Here is a 19,748-nt window from a genome sequence, read left to right on the forward strand (position 1 = left end):
ACTCCAGTTGGACTACAGAGAATTTTAAATATTTTGTGTTACTACTGTTAGAATAATAATCTTAAAATTCTCATCTAAAACTAAGGTAATGATTTTTAGGAATGGTTCAAAGTTAAAAATGTCAGATAAATAATATTGTAAGAACATTAAATTATCAATTGTGAACAACATAAAATATTTGGGTGTCTTCTTTCAGTATAATAGCTCAATTGAAAAAATATTCAAGTTATTTGATGGAAAAAGCAAATAAGTACATTTATAACTTTAAAAATGTTCTTATATATGAACTAGCAGATGAGCGCGGCATTACTCAGGCAAAAAGTAACGATAGTGAAAATGAACATTACTGGATTATAGCCAATCTTACCCATTTTTACTGGGTGCAAGAATTAGGTTTACCCTCTTCTGAGACTAATTAGAGAATTTTTAGATAGGTCTAAAAACATGGTTGATTTTCTGCAAATAATTGCATTTAAAATGGTACAGTAAAATCTGAATTCAGGGTAATCCTCTACCCACAGGGATTTCCAAATATTTCTTATTAGTTGCATTCTCATGATGTACCCTACTGAAACGCAGTTAAAAATAAAAAATTGCATCTAAAATAGTACAGTAGAAGCTGAGTTCTTCAAGATAAGCCTTAATCCTTTTCCTCCCCCCCACAGTGGTAATTTCAAAAAATCCCTTCTCAGTGTACTTTCTCATGACATACCCTATCTGTGTACCAAATTTCAATTTTCAACTCCTAACTGTTTGGACTTTGTGCTTATTATTATCGTTGTTATGTTTTGTGAGTTATACTCGGTTCACACCGGTGGCTGTTACTATGCCGGACCAGAGTCAAGGCATAGCAACCAAAACAAAACTAAAATTAAAGAAGTGTGTCAGTGTGTGTGTCTGTATTCAGGAATTTCCTAACAATGTGGCATGTATTCAATATAGTAGCCTTCTGTAGTGTGATGTATGTATGCCTTCAGTAGTGTGATGTATGTATTTCTACTCAATTGTAATGTTCCCAGGCTTTTGTGTAGCGTGTGTGGTACAATAAGCACCCTATTCATCCTCCACAGATGCCTTATTTCCTGGGCGAGTTCTGTGTAATTGCTAATTTTTTCAGTGCATGTGTTTTGTACATTGTAGACATAGCCATTCCAAACACTCACAATGTATGTGATTTTATTGTGTTTGTCAATGAGTGTGATGTCTGGTCTGTTGTGGTAAATTGTTTTATCTGTGATTATGGCTCTGTCATTATACATTTTGTGCGTGTAGTTTTCCAATACTGTCTGTGGAATATACTTGTAGTATGGTTCGTGGATGTCTGCCAATTTGTGTTTCTTTGCAAGCTCTTGGTGTATTATATTTGCTACTNCCGGGCGACGTCCGAGCCGGTATCATACGGCTCGGACGTCTGGTTACTACCTTAGATCTGGTTACTACCATGATAAATATCTCCACAGAATGTGGGTGTGTGGTCACTCTTAGCTTCATTTCTCCCTATAGACCTTACTAGCATGGGTGTCCCTACCAGGAGCTTGTCCTCCAGCCTGCATTGTTCTATGGTTCAGTAAAATTACTGGGCTCTCCCACCACGACCAGGTGGTGACCACGGGAGAGTTATTATTATTAACCCATCTCAATTATATTATAAAACATCATCTCAAAAACCCAATTCATTTGGCTATGTAATGTATATGTTACTGTGAATGACCAATATCTGATGAATGTCAACATTCTCTGGTGAATGTCAGCATGTTGTGTATGTACGAAATATTTGCTAAATATAATTATTTCTCACTTACACCAGCAAATGTCGACATTCAGCCTGCACTGATGGTGAATGTTAAATAAAAATATTTTTATTACATTAAGACAAAAATACAACTTTTTAATATGTCAAAATAGCAGAAAGCTTAAGTAACAGCACATGTAAATAAACTGTTGAACCTAAAACGAACAGTACATTCTTAATCAGAAAATAAAAATAATACACAATAGTAAACTTACACATATATTATGTGATTAACGTTATACAATGTTATTTATTGCAACAACTTAAACTGTTATGACACTTTGAATTTCACAAGAGTCCCTTGCTTTTACAACTGCATTTATTCGTGGAACACTTCTTTTTGCAATGACAGCGTGTATAGCCTTGCCCTCCACTTTTCAAATTATCTGCAGCTGCTTCTCTCAGTGGTATTTCTTGAGAAGAAATCTCATCTATGTTTACAAATTACAAATTGATTGCGGGTATAAAGCTGCTTGAGGGTACCATTTTTGTTTGCTAATTTATAAAAGTCGGAGTCTTCTATTTCAACAACAACCAACACATTTTGGGCATCTGTACGGCCACGGTTGACATCAGGGACTTGTATTCCTATGGTATCACCAATCTGCACAGAAGGAAACGCGAAGAATTTGGTGACAGACGGTCGCCTCTCTGTCGACATCGGCTTCTCGGTTGTTGTTTCGACCTCCACCCGAAGCTTATCTGTGCTTGTCGACATACACTGGCGATTGTTCGAATGTATAATAATATATTATAACGAAATATTTGGTCTTTCACTGACGTATTTTGTATGTGTCAACATTCTCTAATTTCGGTCTTTCACAGTAACATATATATGTCTTTGTATATAATATGACTATGTAATTAATTAAGTACTGAATATTACTCTATCTCTTGACAAATTATTTAGTATTGAATTAATTACATAGTCATATTATAGTCTGATAATTTGGCAGTTCATTTGGTTTTAAAGATGTTCTTTCAAAATTAAAAAAATCTATTTATATCAAATGTTTTCACTGTCTTAATCTTCATTATAGTAATCTATCAATTCTTTTACAATTCAGACTGAATAGATGGTTTATAAAGTTTGAATCAAAAACATTAACATTAAATAAAGAATTGTGTTATTTTTGTAAGGAGAGCATATTCTTTCTATTTCATTTACTTGCTTAAATATAAATAAATGCATTTAATAAAATGTTAATAGGATGCAGGAGCTCCTATTAACATTTTATTCTCCTATTCTTCTTGGTGTTCAAGGATAGCATCCTTGAACACCAAGAAGCTGATATTAAAAACAACAGAACAAAAATGTTAATATATGTCTCATATTAATTTTGATTATCAATCACAATAACTTTTGTTTATTGATTCATAATTAGCTGGGAATATCTGTTATCAAAATTTGTGAGTTCATTGCAATGGTATCTCAAAAATTATCAGATTAATTCATGTAAAAAAGACAGGAAAAACTTTGTTTTGCATGTGTAAAATATGGCTCCCTTGGTTTTGGAGAAACAATCCTTCTAACAAAGGAATAATAATTATATTTACTCTTAATAAGATAATAAAAGTGAAGAAACTAATTGCAATACTTACTTAAGTACAATTATGACACAAGTTAAATGGAATAAAAAGAAATATATTCGAGCAGCTTTACTGGTGACAATTACAAATCCACTCGTCAGAAGTTTATGAATTAAGGAATGATATATTAATTTAATTTCAAACTATATTTAATTATTTTATATTTGTATAAATATTTATTTACATAATTCAATACTTTCATTTGATAAATTTTGTAAAATGGAATAGTTATTTAATATGAAAATTTATTAATAATCTATCAAAGAACTATTAAACAAAAAATTTCATAAAATTACATTGCTTTATGTAAAAACTGATTACAGCTCTCCCTTGATAGTCCGATGTTTTTTAATCCAACATGCTCAGCAATCCGACGCAGCTCCCGTCAAGGTACCCGCCCCCGTTACGTGTCTGCTTGCACAGAAGCATGTTGCGACGTGAATCTTCCCATCCAATTTTTACACAATGACACACATTTCATGTGTTTTCTGTGAGCAGTTCTGTTCGAACAGATGGAGTAGGAATATCGTAAGCTACTGCTAGCAAAACAATGCAAAATATGTAATTATTTTTGGTAATCCAACACCCCTTTGGTCCGATACCTGTCGGATTATTAAGGGAGAGCTGTATATATTTTCAAAAAATTAAAACATTAATTTTTTAGAAAATATTAGCTTGATTCATTATTTTAAATAAATAAATAAAGTTCATAAAATTACTACAACTACTACTATCAAAAAGTAATTTATCTCCTAATCACAAGGATATCATGAGATCAGTCAATGTATGAAAAATCATCAATTACATTATCCAACATATTTGTACCTCTGGGAAAATAAAGGTGGTTTCTTATCAATTCAAATACCTATATTTCAAAAACCAGCAAGAAAATTTCACATCACATTACAGTTTTCAGATGTTGGAGCCACTAAAATAGATAACTGTGCATTTACCAATGTAAAACCACAGATATTAACAATTGATACTGTAGGAAGCACTTCAATTAAGTAAAACAAGCAACTAAAACTTGTAACTGATACCCTGTGTTCCTAAACCAAACATAGTGTTTAAAGCACTTTAAACTACATTAAATTACTGAGCTTTGTTGCTAGGTATTGGAACAGTTTGTTGAGATCACTTCAACAGATGACATTCAAATATAACAAATCTTCATTTATACTAGACTGCTATCAAATTATCATAATGAAGGCAGCACACAACAAATATGAAATTTGCATGAAAGGTATGACATTCTGGGATATGCAAATGATTAGCATTTCAACGTATGCTTGCAAAACAGGTAGGAGTAAGGCCACCTACAATCTGTATAAAAGGAAAGATTGTAAAGAGTGTTTCTCATACTGAAATCTCATTCTCATGTTGGTTGCTTGTGTAAAGGTTTTGTTATGCCTTGTGTAAGGAGGAAGAATGATAAACTGCATGTGTCAGAGTTTGATTGTGGTAAAATCGTAGCCCACCAGGACTGCAGTTTATCATTCCATACTATTGCTGCTTGCATTGGTTGTAATCCAATGGACTGTCACAAGAATATGGAATCAATGGATCCAGGAGGGGCATACAGAATGCCAATTGAATTTGAGGATTGATTTCATGCCGATCTTTGGTTAAACAAGAGAACAAAAAATTATCACACAGGCATTAATTACATAATTAACGCCTGTGTGATAATTTGTTCATACAGAATGTCATATGGGATCTTGACAACCCCCTGTTACTAACACCTGAGAGAACAAATATCTTGTCCACATGGCCTTGTGGGATCATACAGCCACATCACATACTCGGAATCAAGAACTTGGGTCGTTTTCAGAACAAGTGTCTGACAAACAATGTGATAGTGTCTGCAGCTCAGCATGACAACCATTGTTGCGACTTCCCTTGATGCTGCAGCAGAGACAGGCGCACCTACAATGGTGTGTAGTGCAAAGGGCACCACCATGTGACCTTCATCCTTTGATCCCACTTTTGCTTTTGGACTCCAACGAGGAGAGTTATCTTTTTCCTCCATGCCAACCTTTTGGAGCTGACCACCTTAATGACTCTGAACTTGTACAACACCTCAATGTCCTTTGTAAATATTGTATAGTCAGTCAAAATAAAGTGAAATTGTAGCCTGGATTAGTGTCTCGCTTCATCTCGTTGATGGAGCAAAGACACTGGATATCCTGACTGTTAGGGTTAAGGTCTTTTATCATTAACTCTAGTGTCGAAATGTTAATGATAATTCATCCATTCACAGCACAGGATAGGATGACAAATTATACGTACCAGCAATGTTTTCAAAAAATACTTTATTGAAATTATTTACACAGATCACAAAGCAGTTGCAAACTTTACAGACTGCATACAGAGAGAGGGAGGAACAACTTGATAAAAATAAACCAAGAGATTTTCATTTTTAAAACATGGGACAAGATCTCGCGCTCTTCTTGAAAACACTATAGTTGAGGAGTTGTAAAACACGGATGTCTAACATCCTCACTAACTCCGAACATGATGAATGCATATTTATGGCACATCTATGGGTTTCTAAATGAGGTCTTGGCAGAGGCTTTGTAAAGATGTCAGCAACCATTTCTTGCATTGGACAATACACAACTTCTATTATGTTCTTTCTTTGAAGATCTCTGATGTGATGATACTTTGTGTCTATATGTTTAAGTCTTGAATTGTGTTTTTCATTTTGTGAAATTTTTATTGTTGCTTGATTATCTTCTATAATCTTGATTGGCAGATTTTGCTTTAGCTCAAGTTCTTCTGTCAGACATAAAACCTACAGTAGTTCTTGCGTAACACTTGCTAAAGAAACATATTCGGCTTCTGTTGAGGATAGAGCTACACAATTTTGTTTCCTTGATTTCCACAAATTTTCTCCAAGATGTATCACATTTCCTGATGTTGATTTTCTGTCGTGTCTGTCTTGAGCCCAATCAACATCACAGTAGACCTTTAGCTCAAGTTTTTCAGTTAATGAAATTTGTAGTCGCAGATATTTTGTCAATTTAAGATAGCATATAATTCTCTTAACAGCATTCCAATCTTGCTGTCTTGGATTTTTACATATTCTGCTAAGAATGTGTGTTGAAGCTGCTATATCTGGTCTTGTAACAGTTGAAATATATAAGAGAGCCCCACTGCCTGCATATATTTTGTTATTTTGAAGCAGGTCTTCTTCTTCTTGTAGTTTGTAATAGTCTGTTTCCATTGGAGCTGGCTTTGCATCTTGCAAATTAAACTTCTGTACAAGCTCTTCTATATTATTTTGTTGATTCAACAAAAAACTTCCATCTTTCTTTCTTTTTGCTTCTATTCCCAAGTAAAACTTTACTTCTCCCAGATATGTAATCTTACAGTTTTCTTTAAGAATTTCTACTATTTTGCTAATGCTTATTTCACTTTCTGCACTAATCAAAATATCATCCACATATAGCACACAATATACAATATTTTTTCCTTCACCCTTGGTAAACAAACAGGTATCAGCCTTGCTTTGTTTAATTAAAACCTTGATTAATTAGAGTTGTTGCTATTGTCTCATTCCATGTTTTGGCAGCTTGTTTAAGAACATAAATAGCCTTTTGTAGCTTGCATACTTTTCCTTCTTTCTTCAAATCCTAAAGATTGTGTCATGTAAACATCGTCATTTAATTTTTCATTTAAAAATGCAGTTTTAACACCAACATGACGTACTTTCATTCCTTTATATACAGCTGCAGCTAAAACTGCTCTAATAGTTGTATGCTTAACAACGGGTGCAAATGTTTCATCAAAGTCAGTTCCAAATCTTTGATCACAGCCTTTTGCTACTAATCTTGCTTTGTATTTTGTTTCTCTTCCATTTTCATCATACTTTGTCTTGAAAAAACACTTGCATCCTATTGCTCTTTTATCTTGTGGTAGATCAACTAACTTCCAAATTTCTTTTTCTTTTAGGGAATTAATTTCTTCATTCATTGCTTTTTCCCATTTTTGCTTCACTTCTTTTGGTAATTCCAGTATACCTTCAAATGACTTTGGATCTATATGTGGAATTTTAACATTCAGCTTTGAATGTCAATTTTTCAAGAGGTCTGAAAGATCAACCAAAAGGTTGATCTTTCAGACCTCTTGAAAAATTGACATTCTTAGTAGAATTTCTGATTCTGTTTCTTCTTCTGTTTGCATTTTTGCAGGCTCTGTTTCTTCTGAGTCTTGCTCTTCTGGAAAACTATCATTAACATGAAAAAGTTGGAAGACATCTTTAGTATTCCATAGTTCATGTTTTCCTTTATTTTCTTTTCCTGTATTCATTTCTAGGAATTTTACTGATCTGCTTATTATTACATTTCTATCACCTGTGTAAATCCTATATCCCTTACTTCTCATATCATACCCTACAAATGTACCTTCAATGGCTTTTTCATCTAATTTTCATCTTTTATGCTTATTTATGTAGGCATATGCTTTACATCCAAAAACTTTAAGATGGTTTAGGTTGGGCTTTCTTTTGTTTCACAACTCATATAGTGTTTTATTTATTGTTTTAGTATGTAATCTGTTCTGCAAATAATTTGCAGTTATCACTGCTTTACCCAAAAGGATTTTGCAAGATTTGCATTTATTGATATCGTAGCTCGTGCCATTTCTATAAGAGATCTGTTCTTTCTTTCTGCAACATAATTTTGTGCAGGAGAATAAGGTATTGTAGTTTGATGAGTGATTCCTTGTTTTGTTAAATATTCTTCAACATTTTTATTACAGTATTCACCACCATTATCTGATCTTAGTGTGTTGATTTTTCTTCTAAATTTATTTGTAGTTAAAGCTACAAATTCTTTCAGTTTTGCAAGAACTTCCTCTTTGCTTTCAATTAGATATATCATAGCAAATCTAGAAAAATCATCTACAAATGTAAGGAAGTATCTGTTTCTTCCTATACTATCTACTTGCATTGGACCATATATGTCACTATGGACCAATTCCAATGGCTCTTTAGCTCTGTAAGTAGACTTCTTTGGATATGGCAATTCAGTGAGCTTTGCTTTAATGCATATTGGACATTGTAATGTTTACAACTATGCAACATTATTCCCTCTACTAAGTTCTCTCTTTCCATTTGTTTCATTGTGTCATAATTTCTGTGACTTAGTCTTTGGTCTACTATGCATATGTAGCTAGAACTATTTCTAAGATTATCAGCACAAAAATCTTTCTCACTATGCTAAAACTATGCTTTCGGCTATGCTAAAACCCATAAACCAGGCACGCAAATCCGGCCGATTGTTGACAAATCAAGATCTCCAACCCTACCTATTGAGAAGGGTCTACATGGGCTCCTTAAAGGCCATTTGAAAGATTATAACTACGCCGTTTCGAACACGCGGGAACTCATCACTAAATTGCAGAATATCGCTCTGAAGGATCAGGAATTTATTACAGTTCTAGACTTTGAAGCTATGTATCCTTCCATTAAATTGGAACCATGCTTCTGTGCCCTTAGAGATTTCCTTTTCCAAGCCTCTCCACCCAGATACCACAAGCAGGTGTTGGAGCTTGCCCATCTTATGTGCTACACCGCATTCTTCACCTTAAACCAACGAATCTATCTTCAAGAAAGGGGAGTACGCATGGGTAGCCCCCTCTCTGGAGACCTCTGCGAATTTATTGTAAGAAAACTGGATAACCAAGTATTACAGTCCTTCAACACGGAAATCGTTCTCTATACGCGCTATGTTGATGACATTCTTATCATTTGGAAGTCCAAGCCGGATCTGAACACCGTTCTTCAGATTGTGAACAACAACCCTTTTGGACTTAAGCTTAAATTAGACCAGCAGGATGACAAGATGGCCCACTTCCTGGACCTCAATATCTTCTTGGATCATGGCTGCATAACTACAAGTGTGTTCCATAAGCCTAATCTTCAATCTTTCTTTATTCCTGCAACCTCGAATGACCCCTTTACTTACAAAATGTCCGCTTTCAGGGCTCTTATCCGCAGAGCTTTTACCCATTGCTCTAGCATTAACGACGCGCTACGAGAAATCCAATGCATCAAGCGCATCGCCACAGCCCACGGTTTCAGCAGTAAGTTTATCGATAGGCTTGCGCAAAAAACTCATAGATGCTTAACAACCGGAGATGCCAGTTCTAAACCTCCAAAGCAACAAGGTAAGTGCATTCCCGTCGATTTTGACCCTAGAATGAGCCAGGCCTATAACTTCATAGCAAAAAAGGTCAACGCTACTCTCGCATACAGACGCAACCCTACGATTTATAAACTTCTAACTAACAGCAAGGACAAATGCAGCGAAGCCAGGAGACCAGGAGTCTACACCGTCCCATTGGAGGACGGCAGATCTAACCCGTGCAAGAAGCTAACATATGTTGGCTCAACCAATAGATCGCTTAAAAGGAGGATAACTGAGCACAAGTACGACGCATACAACAAAAAAATTCACTTCCACCCTTGCCCAGTTTGCAAGCGAACCTGGTATAACGACCAAATGGGAAGAGGCGAGGATTACTATTCCTATGCACGACCACACCAAGCTTAGAACAGTCGAAACAATTGAAATATTTAAGCAATTCCTCAAAGACGGTTGTATCAACAGCAGAGATGCGGACTCGCTCTCCTCCGCTTGGAAATCATTCTTCGACAACCCCTTGAAATAAATAGACCATCCCACCCTCACCATGTGCAACCGTTAGTGCTTTTTTACTTGTCACGTTTATTTCCAATTCTACCCTCTAATCGTAACCCCCTTCTCATCCCCTTCTAATCGTAACCCCCTTCCCATCCACGGTTGTTCGCACGCCTCTTCTTACTGTAGCGTTGAATATATACTGCCTCAACTATGACGTCACTCCCCACTAACCCCCTGTTGTGATTGTGCATCTCCTGTACGTAGCGCGCTTACTCTAAAAATCTTTTTCCCCAACTTTAGCAAGTATCCTATCTGCACACCGCCCTTCTTTACCAAAAGCATGTATTTTTCGCCCTCGGTATCGTATACCTATCATCGACGATGACGTCACTGGTAAGACGATACCTGGGTAAACATTGGCAGCATTTAAACTTCTTCTAACCGACGCTCCACAGTGTACCCGAGGAAGGCCTATTAAGAAGGCCGAAAACGTTTGTACTCCAGTTAATAAGGCTAGAAATTAGTGAGAAAGGTTTTTGTGCTGATAATCTTAGTCTTTGGTGCCACTTAAGTATGCAATTTTTATTTGTTCACTTTTGCATTAATTGAGAACTGTTTACTCACTCTTGCATATTTGTTGCAGCAATTAACTTGTAAATACTATCTGTGGCAATGCCTGTAGCAATTAAGTCATCATCTTTTTCTATGGTGCATACATTATTTTCAAATTTGACTAAGCAGCCTCTATTAGTTATGGTTTTTACTGAGTAAATTTCCATCTAACTCTGGAACATAAAGTACATTCTCTAAGAGAATGTCTTCATTTCTATGAAGTGTTCTGACCTTTATACATCCTTCACCTATGCCATGTGATTTCTGCTTTGCTCCATTGGCAATGGTAATAGAGTTGTTCTTTTGCTTGTTAAGTTTTTGGAAAGATTTTAAGTTTCCTGTCATATGACATGTTGCACCTGAATCAATGACCCAATCATTGTCAACATAATTTGTTTCATATGATTGCACCTTTAGTACTTTTTTCCCACCTTGTTTATCCTTTTCTACACAAAAAGTGGACTTGTGTTGCTTATCATAATTCATGTGAACATTTTTATTTGTTCTTTGTCTCTTAAAAAGCATCTTTACTTGCCTTATTTTTGTTGTTTAAATGCCAACATTCATTTCTATAATGATTACTTTTGTGGCAGTAAGTGCAAAATTTCTTTTCTTTGTAGTTCCACTTTTTTGCATTTTTGCTTTTAAATGTTAAGGCTTGTCCTGATGAACTTTGTTTACTTTGTAAATGTCTTTTGTATTCATCTATCAATTTACTTGTTATATATTCTTGTGTTAGTTCTTTTTCATCCTTACTTTCCAGTGTAGTTATTAAAGTAGAATATGACTCTGCTAAAACTACATAGCAGTATAGCACATAAGTGTGACTCATTGATCTGTTCACCAATGCTTTCCAGGCATTCCTTCAATCCAAGAATATCTTTTATGTGATCCTGCATTTTAGTGTTATCATCATACTTTATACAATAAAGCTTTCTGGAGTAAAAATAATTTGCATGTTAAGTTAGCTCGTAACACTGACAACGTAGGGCAAATCCACGCCAATTTTGCCTTGCGTCAACACTTGCTGAGTACAGATATTAGCTACCCCACTAAAGGTGCATTCAGTAATGAATATAGACAAGTGGAATCATATCTTTTCAGACAAAGCCTGGTTCTGGTACAGCATCATGATGGCCGTATCCATGTGTGGAGACACTGAAGGGAATGATCATTGCCAGTTTGCATTTGTCATAATCATGTGGGTCCAAGACCTGGAGTGATGGTATGGGGTGCCATTGGATACACATCCTTGTTACCTCTTGTTTGCATAACCGGTAATTTGGACAGCCTTCATTACATTTCTGATGTGTTAAAGTCCATTGCTGTGTCCTATCTTTGAGGCCTCTGTCATTCTGCTTTTCAACAGGACATGTTGTTGCCCATGCTGTCCTGACCTTTCTGAATACAGAGGGTATTTGACTTTTGCCCTGGTCAGCATGTTCTCCAGATTTGTCACCAAATGAGAATGTCTGGTCAATAGTTGCCGAGAAACTGGCAAGCCAGCACTCACCAACCAGGACGATAGATGAACTCTGGCATAAAGTTGAAGCCACATGGACTGCTATACCCGTACTTGCTATCCAAACTCTGTTCTACTTGATGCCCTGCTTGATTAAAGCTGTTATTGTTGCCAGGAGCAGCTGCTCTGAGTACTAATTTCTGCATGCTCTGTATCTCAAAATTACCTGTCAATTTAATCATGTCTTCCTTCCATTATACTGTATGTGTAGAATAAATATGATTCTGCTATTTGATTTTCTGATGTAGCATTTTTAAAGGCCAATTTAATAAATTAAATGTATCTCTATAATTTAATAATAATCTATAGTAATCATAATCAGACTACAGTAATTTTTGCTATTTGAAATATCAGGTAAAGTCAACAGTCAGCCAAAATAAGAATCTGCCTTCAGTGATTTGTTAAATGGTCAAAAAAATATATCTTTTACAATGTTCAATGTTAACTCAGGATATTCTTCAATATTTAATTTGAAGTTAGACTATTTACAAAAACATATTAATATTTTTGAGTCTATCATTAAATCCTTTACACACAACCACAGAAGACACAGTTTTATTGGTTAGAAGATAAAACTTCTTTAAAAGACAAATAATAAAAGGTAAAAAATTCACAATGTTTAAAAATGATCAAACGCCAGCCTTTTATTGTAGGATCTGACGTTTTTTACATTAAAAACTTAAGAACCTTCTCACCAACCATCAAGTCCTTTGCCAAATTTTATAACTGGTTCATCACTCTAGTGGTAGTTACGAGTAAATCATTTTCATTTGCATAAATTCACAATGATCAATGTTAACTCAGGATATTCTTCAATATTTAATTTGAAGTTAGACTATTTACAAAAACATATTAATATTTTTGAGTCTATTAAGAAGTTTTATCTTCTAACCAATATAACTGTGTCTTCCGTGGTTGTGTGTAAAGGATTTAATGATAGATTCGAAAATATTAATATGTTTTTGTAAATAGTCTAACTTCAAATTAAATATTATATCTTTTATTTTATCCTATTTTCCTTTTACTATGTGTTATAAACTTAGATACAGTAGACCCCCTATAACGTGGGTTCATATAATGTGGATTCATGTATCACGGCAAAAAAATTGCGACCGTATTCGCTAAAAGAGACTCGTAAAATGCGGTAAAACGTCATCGCTGACTCGTGTCGCGACAGGATTGGTCGAATCTGGACCAAAAGTGGACGAGCAGCCGAACTACTTACACGCTATGGAGCGTTTAGGTGGGTAAGTTGAGTTTACTATCGTCTGTACAGTATATAGGCCTAAATTATATACTGTAAGTCTAATACAGTACTGTAATTTTATACATTTCTTGTGAAAAAACATTTCTTATTCAACGGTCATAAAAATTATTTCTATTAATGATGTCTCCAAAGTTCAATGAATTTTTCACAGAAAAATAACTTATCAGAAAATGCAACCGCCATTTGGTGTGCTGCTCCGCAACAAAAACAAGCTTAAACAATGGCGTGGTCAAACAGTGCACACTTGGTAAGTAATCCTACAATTTTTTGTTTATAGCATAGTTTATACAGATTATTCCCAAAAAATTATACATGTTTTGGAAATGTTGAGTGAAATTAGTCTAGAATCGATTAATTTTATGGAAAAAATCTTTCAAACAGCCATAGTCCATAAACTGCACAGGTGCCGGGCTGTGATTGGCTCATGTATTTGAGGATTCCTACAAAGCAAAATTCTTATAAAGCAGAACATATCTACCGCGTTATGGGGGGGGTCGACTGTATAAATAAATATTAATATGAATAAAAGTCACATATAGAAGAGCTGCTTTTGGTGCAAGACTTTCGATATCCTGCAGGATAAAAATAGGGTCAGATTTCACATAAAAATATGGCTTTCATCCTGATATAGTTTCCAACATTCAAAATGATGTAAGTAAAGAAGCAAAACCACTATAGAATGATTTTCACAGGTTCATGCGCCAATTTTTTTTTTGATGTGTTTCGCCAAAAAATAAATTTTTTTTGTTGGGTAGTGTTAACACATCATTTGTACAAATAAAAATATTTTTCATATATTGGAATGAGAGGTCGGTTATGTTTTCCTGAATTTAAAACTTGCAAGACTTATATTAAACTATAAAAGGCAACACTTTTAGTAGTGTTCTTGATTATGTCTAATTTTTTAATTTCGTTATGCAAAATTCTGGACATAATGACAGAGGGCACAAAAAGCTGTCACTATCCATCAGCCATTAATTGCTGATTATAGTGTATAACTATGCAGTTCCTGTGTATGTGTTGTCTATTTTCAATACAGAAAGCTTATGCATCAATGGCAGGCCCTAATACAACAGGAGGATTAGGTGAATCGTAGACCTAAAATTAAAGGAAGTAAATGGGTTATCTGAAATTATATGGTATTTTATGCTTTATAACAAAAGTATTCGTAAAATCTTTAAAAAAGATGGAAAATATTTAAATAGCTGTCGATATGACGTGGAAACTGTGATGTTCACAGTTATAGGTCACGTGATTCCATTCTATCTTTTCGATTTTAAAAAATCGTTCAAAACGAATATTTTTCGTATTTATTAACTTTTCAAATGATTTTTACCTGAAGAAGGATCCAGGAGGGGTCTGAAAACGTTTGTACTATTAATTCTTATTTCACATCAGTTAAAGGTTTTTCTGAGGTGTGTATTATTTAACTTATGCATCAATGAAGCATGTTTTTTAATACCCTAACAATCAACATAATATCTGGTCTGTTGTAATATTGTTTTATCAGTAAGAATTGTTATTGCAATATAGTTTGCTTGTATTTTTAATTTTTTTTTAAATACATTTAGACTATATTTCTAATACATGCTAGAAATTACCTGGAATAGAAACTCTTATTTTATGGCTAGTTTTATATATACAAATTTTAAAAATAATTCAATTTCTTTGTATTTTCTTACAATTTAATTTTACATGTTATATTGTCTCACTTAGCTATTATTCTTAATTTCAAAGATTGTATAAACTAAAATCTTTATATAGTTGACAGTACAGTTAAATAACTTAATCAAATAACTTATAGGATTAAAGTTCAAAAGGATATTATGCCATTGATTAACAACCATGAGTTCAAATAAAATGACCATTGCATTAAAAATATTGTTGAAATTATTACTACAGTAACGACTATTATAAAATGCTGAACCATTGAGTTTTGGGTTTCCACAAAACATTTCAGATGGATCCGTTTCATTATACCCATGGTATGTAATTTTGTTCTGAAAAACTTCCATACCAATAATGGCAAAAGTATAAAACATCACCTAAAAAGTTTTAAATATAAGTTAATTTATATAATATAAATCTCAAAAATATTTTAAAAATAAATTTTAAAGACTTACACATAATACACCACCATATGTCAAGATTGAAGGACCTAAGTTCATAATTGTTACTACAATGACTTGAAATCTGGCAAATATAATTTATGTTTAAATAATAAAACAGCCTGCTTTTACAATGTAAAATTAATATTGTTGCATTAAACTTTATTCATTTAGTATTTTAAAATAATATCTTTATTACTTTTACATTCATATTTATTAAATATTAAAATCAATTTATTAACAATATTGAATATTCCATTTTTATGAACAAATTAGCAATAAGAGTTATAAACCTGTTCGGGGACTGGACAACATATAGATTATAAAAGAAATGTTTTATTTAAAACAGTTTAGAATTAGTAATAATTGTTAAGAAATAAATTTATTTGAATTACAATTAACATATTAAATATTAATGCATAAAGTTCAATTGTTACATTTATCTTGGTATTTTTTAAAGATATCAATAAAACAATTATACAATTTATATAATTCAGGTTTTTGAAGACTGTTTAAATTTTGCTTAAAACCTTGAATATCTTGAACAATTTACATGTATCAGATTGTAAAGAACTATCTTTTAATAAATGTAATATAGAACTCTTTGGAATTACACTGACAATTATTAACTGAAAAATTAATATAAATGTTTCCTATAAATAATGTACAATTATATAACCTTAATTGAATTATTCTTTTAATATTAATCATATTAATTCATAAAGATATTGAATATTATAAATTTGATATTAAAATGATTTAACACTACACTTTAAATAAAATATTAATTATTAGCTGCATTCAGACTACTTTTAGTCATAAATTTTTAATAGAAAATTGAACCATAATTTTTAAAAATCACTTATAACTACTTATTCACAACTTTCTAAAATACATTATTTAAATCAAATATCTAAATCTTACAAAAAGTTTATTAAAAAGTTAGATATAGATAAAGATATTTAGTTTAAATGTTACTTAAAATACTTTTCCTCACATTTTATCCATATGGTCAGCTTTTAACACAAAATAAAATTAACTTCACTACTATTGATAATTTATATAATACTATAAATGGAATGAAAAACAGTATAAAATAATGATAATATATAATCTAAAATAAAAACACACCTGTTTATACCACCTACTATTTTAACAAGTCTGAGTACTCTTAAAACAAGAAGAATATCCAATGTTCTACTTTTATCATCACCTAAAAAAATATTGAACTTATTTAAAAATAATAAAAAATTGATTGAAGTAAAATTTATAAAATTATATTAATAACATTTGTTTTAATTCTAATCGTACTTTCATGTAATATAAACCATTTATCTCAATTTAAGTTGATAAGCAAATAACAAAATAAATGTAGTTATTAATCTTTCTAATACTTTTGATATATTCAAACATGTCAAATGTAATAGAGTGATTAAAAATTCATACAGTATATTAAATATAACATGTATAATGCACACAGAACCAATAACCAGCGTGAATAAAACAAAAATTTAACAACTATCTCAAGACAAATGTTTTCCAACTACTTCTGAGTTCTTCTTCAGGTGCTATAATGGTTACCTAATGGATCATCAGTTAGGAATATAAAAGCCTTTTTTGAAAGAAATATAAAAGCCCTCTCTAACTATACAGTAGATCTGAAATTGTGGCAGACTTCATACGGGCCAAACTCCTCCTCACTACACCCCACACAGAGCACCTCAGATGGCTGGAGGCTATAGAAATCTTTAAAGCTAATTTTGCATCATCCTATATAAATTTTAAAGAGAAATGGTTTTGTCAATGGCCTGGCAGGCTCTACTTGACACAATGATATAGTGGTTGGTTGAGTCGTCGTTATGTGCAGGACAATGAATGCACAGCTTTAAATTTTTATACTCATACTTCAAATTCTGGTTCAAATTTTATACTTCTTTCAAAAAAAGCTTTTATATTCCTGAATGATGTTCTTTTAGGTAACCATTATAGTGCCTGAAAAAGAACTCAGAAGTAGTTGGAAAACATTTGTCTTGAGATAGTTGTTAATTTTTTGTTTTCTTCACACTGGTTTTGGCATCATTATTTCCTGGTCTGGTGTGTTGTAATTTATTACACTGTTTTTTTCAGTTAAACACTGTAAGCTGATTCAAAAATTTTTCTAATGTAGAATATTTTAGATGAATGAAATAAATGCAAAACATTGCCTTTGGCAAAATTATATTTTTTATTTAATAACTTTGTTAATAAAATATTTTATTAACAAACTTATTAATTGAAAGAAATATTTTCAGTCAAGATTTGACCATCCTCAGTTTACAAAACTTATATTTAACACTTAATATTGTTAAAATAATAACTTACATAAAGAAACTCAACTGGAAACACTCACTTTATCCATAAATTAGCCTTTTCTTTATTTCCCGCTACTAAACAACCAAATAGACAAATGTGAGAACCCAGGCTAGTATTTTTGTAATTTTGATGATCTTAATCTTATTTAATTTTTGTTAAAAAAAAAATAAAATTATTTTATTTAGGCTGGAATTGTCAAATTCAATGGAGGAAATTCAAAAGATTTTCCCACCAATAACATTTCCTCTGTGGGTGACACATTTCCTGATAAAACTAGTCATCGAAGGTAATCTTAAAANAATACATGCTAGAAATTACCTGGAATAGAAACTCTTATTTTATGGCTAGTTTTATATATACAAATTTTAAAAATAATTCAATTTCTTTGTATTTTCTTACAATTTAATTTTACATGTTATATTGTCTCACTTAGCTATTATTCTTAATTTCAAAGATTGTATAAACTAAAATCTTTATATAGTTGACAGTACAGTTAAATAACTTAATCAAATAACTTATAGGATTAAAGTTCAAAAGGATATTATGCCATTGATTAACAACCATGAGTTCAAATAAAATGACCATTGCATTAAAAATATTGTTGAAATTATTACTACAGTAACGACTATTATAAAATGCTGAACCATTGAGTTTTGGGTTTCCACAAAACATTTCAGATGGATCCGTTTCATTATACCCATGGTATGTAATTTTGTTCTGAAAAACTTCCATACCAATAATGGCAAAAGTATAAAACATCACCTAAAAAGTTTTAAATATAAGTTAATTTATATAATATAAATCTCAAAAATATTTTAAAAATAAATTTTAAAGACTTACACATAATACACCACCATATGTCAAGATTGAAGGACCTAAGTTCATAATTGTTACTACAATGACTTGAAATCTGGCAAATATAATTTATGTTTAAATAATAAAACAGCCTGCTTTTACAATGTAAAATTAATATTGTTGCATTAAACTTTATTCATTTAGTATTTTAAAATAATATCTTTATTACTTTTACATTCATATTTATTAAATATTAAAATCAATTTATTAACAATATTGAATATTCCATTTTTATGAACAAATTAGCAATAAGAGTTATAAACCTGTTCGGGGACTGGACAACATATAGATTATAAAAGAAATGTTTTATTTAAAACAGTTTAGAATTAGTAATAATTGTTAAGAAATAAATTTATTTGAATTACAATTAACATATTAAATATTAATGCATAAAGTTCAATTGTTACATTTATCTTGGTATTTTTTAAAGATATCAATAAAACAATTATACAATTTATATAATTCAGGTTTTTGAAGACTGTTTAAATTTTGCTTAAAACCTTGAATATCTTGAACAATTTACATGTATCAGATTGTAAAGAACTATCTTTTAATAAATGTAATATAGAACTCTTTGGAATTACACTGACAATTATTAACTGAAAAATTAATATAAATGTTTCCTATAAATAATGTACAATTATATAACCTTAATTGAATTATTCTTTTAATATTAATCATATTAATTCATAAAGATATTGAATATTATAAATTTGATATTAAAATGATTTAACACTACACTTTAAATAAAATATTAATTATTAGCTGCATTCAGACTACTTTTAGTCATAAATTTTTAATAGAAAATTGAACCATAATTTTTAAAAATCACTTATAACTACTTATTCACAACTTTCTAAAATACATTATTTAAATCAAATATCTAAATCTTACAAAAAGTTTATTAAAAAGTTAGATATAGATAAAGATATTTAGTTTAAATGTTACTTAAAATACTTTTCCTCACATTTTATCCATATGGTCAGCTTTTAACACAAAATAA

The 19,748-nt window shown here is 31.8% G+C and overlaps 1 protein-coding gene across 2 annotated transcripts in view; it reads right to left on the minus strand.

The window, feature by feature from the left end:
• LOC111626335 (two pore calcium channel protein 1-like) overlaps positions 1-19,748 on the minus strand; it is a 64,389-nt gene that overhangs the window by 9,261 nt on the left and 35,380 nt on the right. Inside the window, exons 14-16 of one of the 2 annotated variants that reach the window (XM_023369665.1) lie at positions 18,731-18,800; positions 18,433-18,652; positions 3,395-3,485 (exon numbers count right to left, since the gene is read on the minus strand). In XM_023369665.1, coding sequence (XP_023225433.1) covers positions 3,395-3,485; positions 18,433-18,652; positions 18,731-18,800 — 381 coding nt within the window. Of the gene's footprint in view, positions 1-3,394; positions 3,486-18,208; positions 18,653-18,730; positions 18,801-19,748 lie in introns of those variants that run through there. The other variant, XM_023369664.1, reaches the window with a different exon arrangement.

The sequence above is a fragment of the Centruroides sculpturatus genome, unplaced genomic scaffold (assembly GCF_000671375.1).
Source record: "Centruroides sculpturatus isolate CEXI.00-Female unplaced genomic scaffold, Cexi_2.0 scaffold26, whole genome shotgun sequence".
NCBI lineage: Eukaryota > Metazoa > Arthropoda > Arachnida > Scorpiones > Buthidae > Centruroides > Centruroides sculpturatus.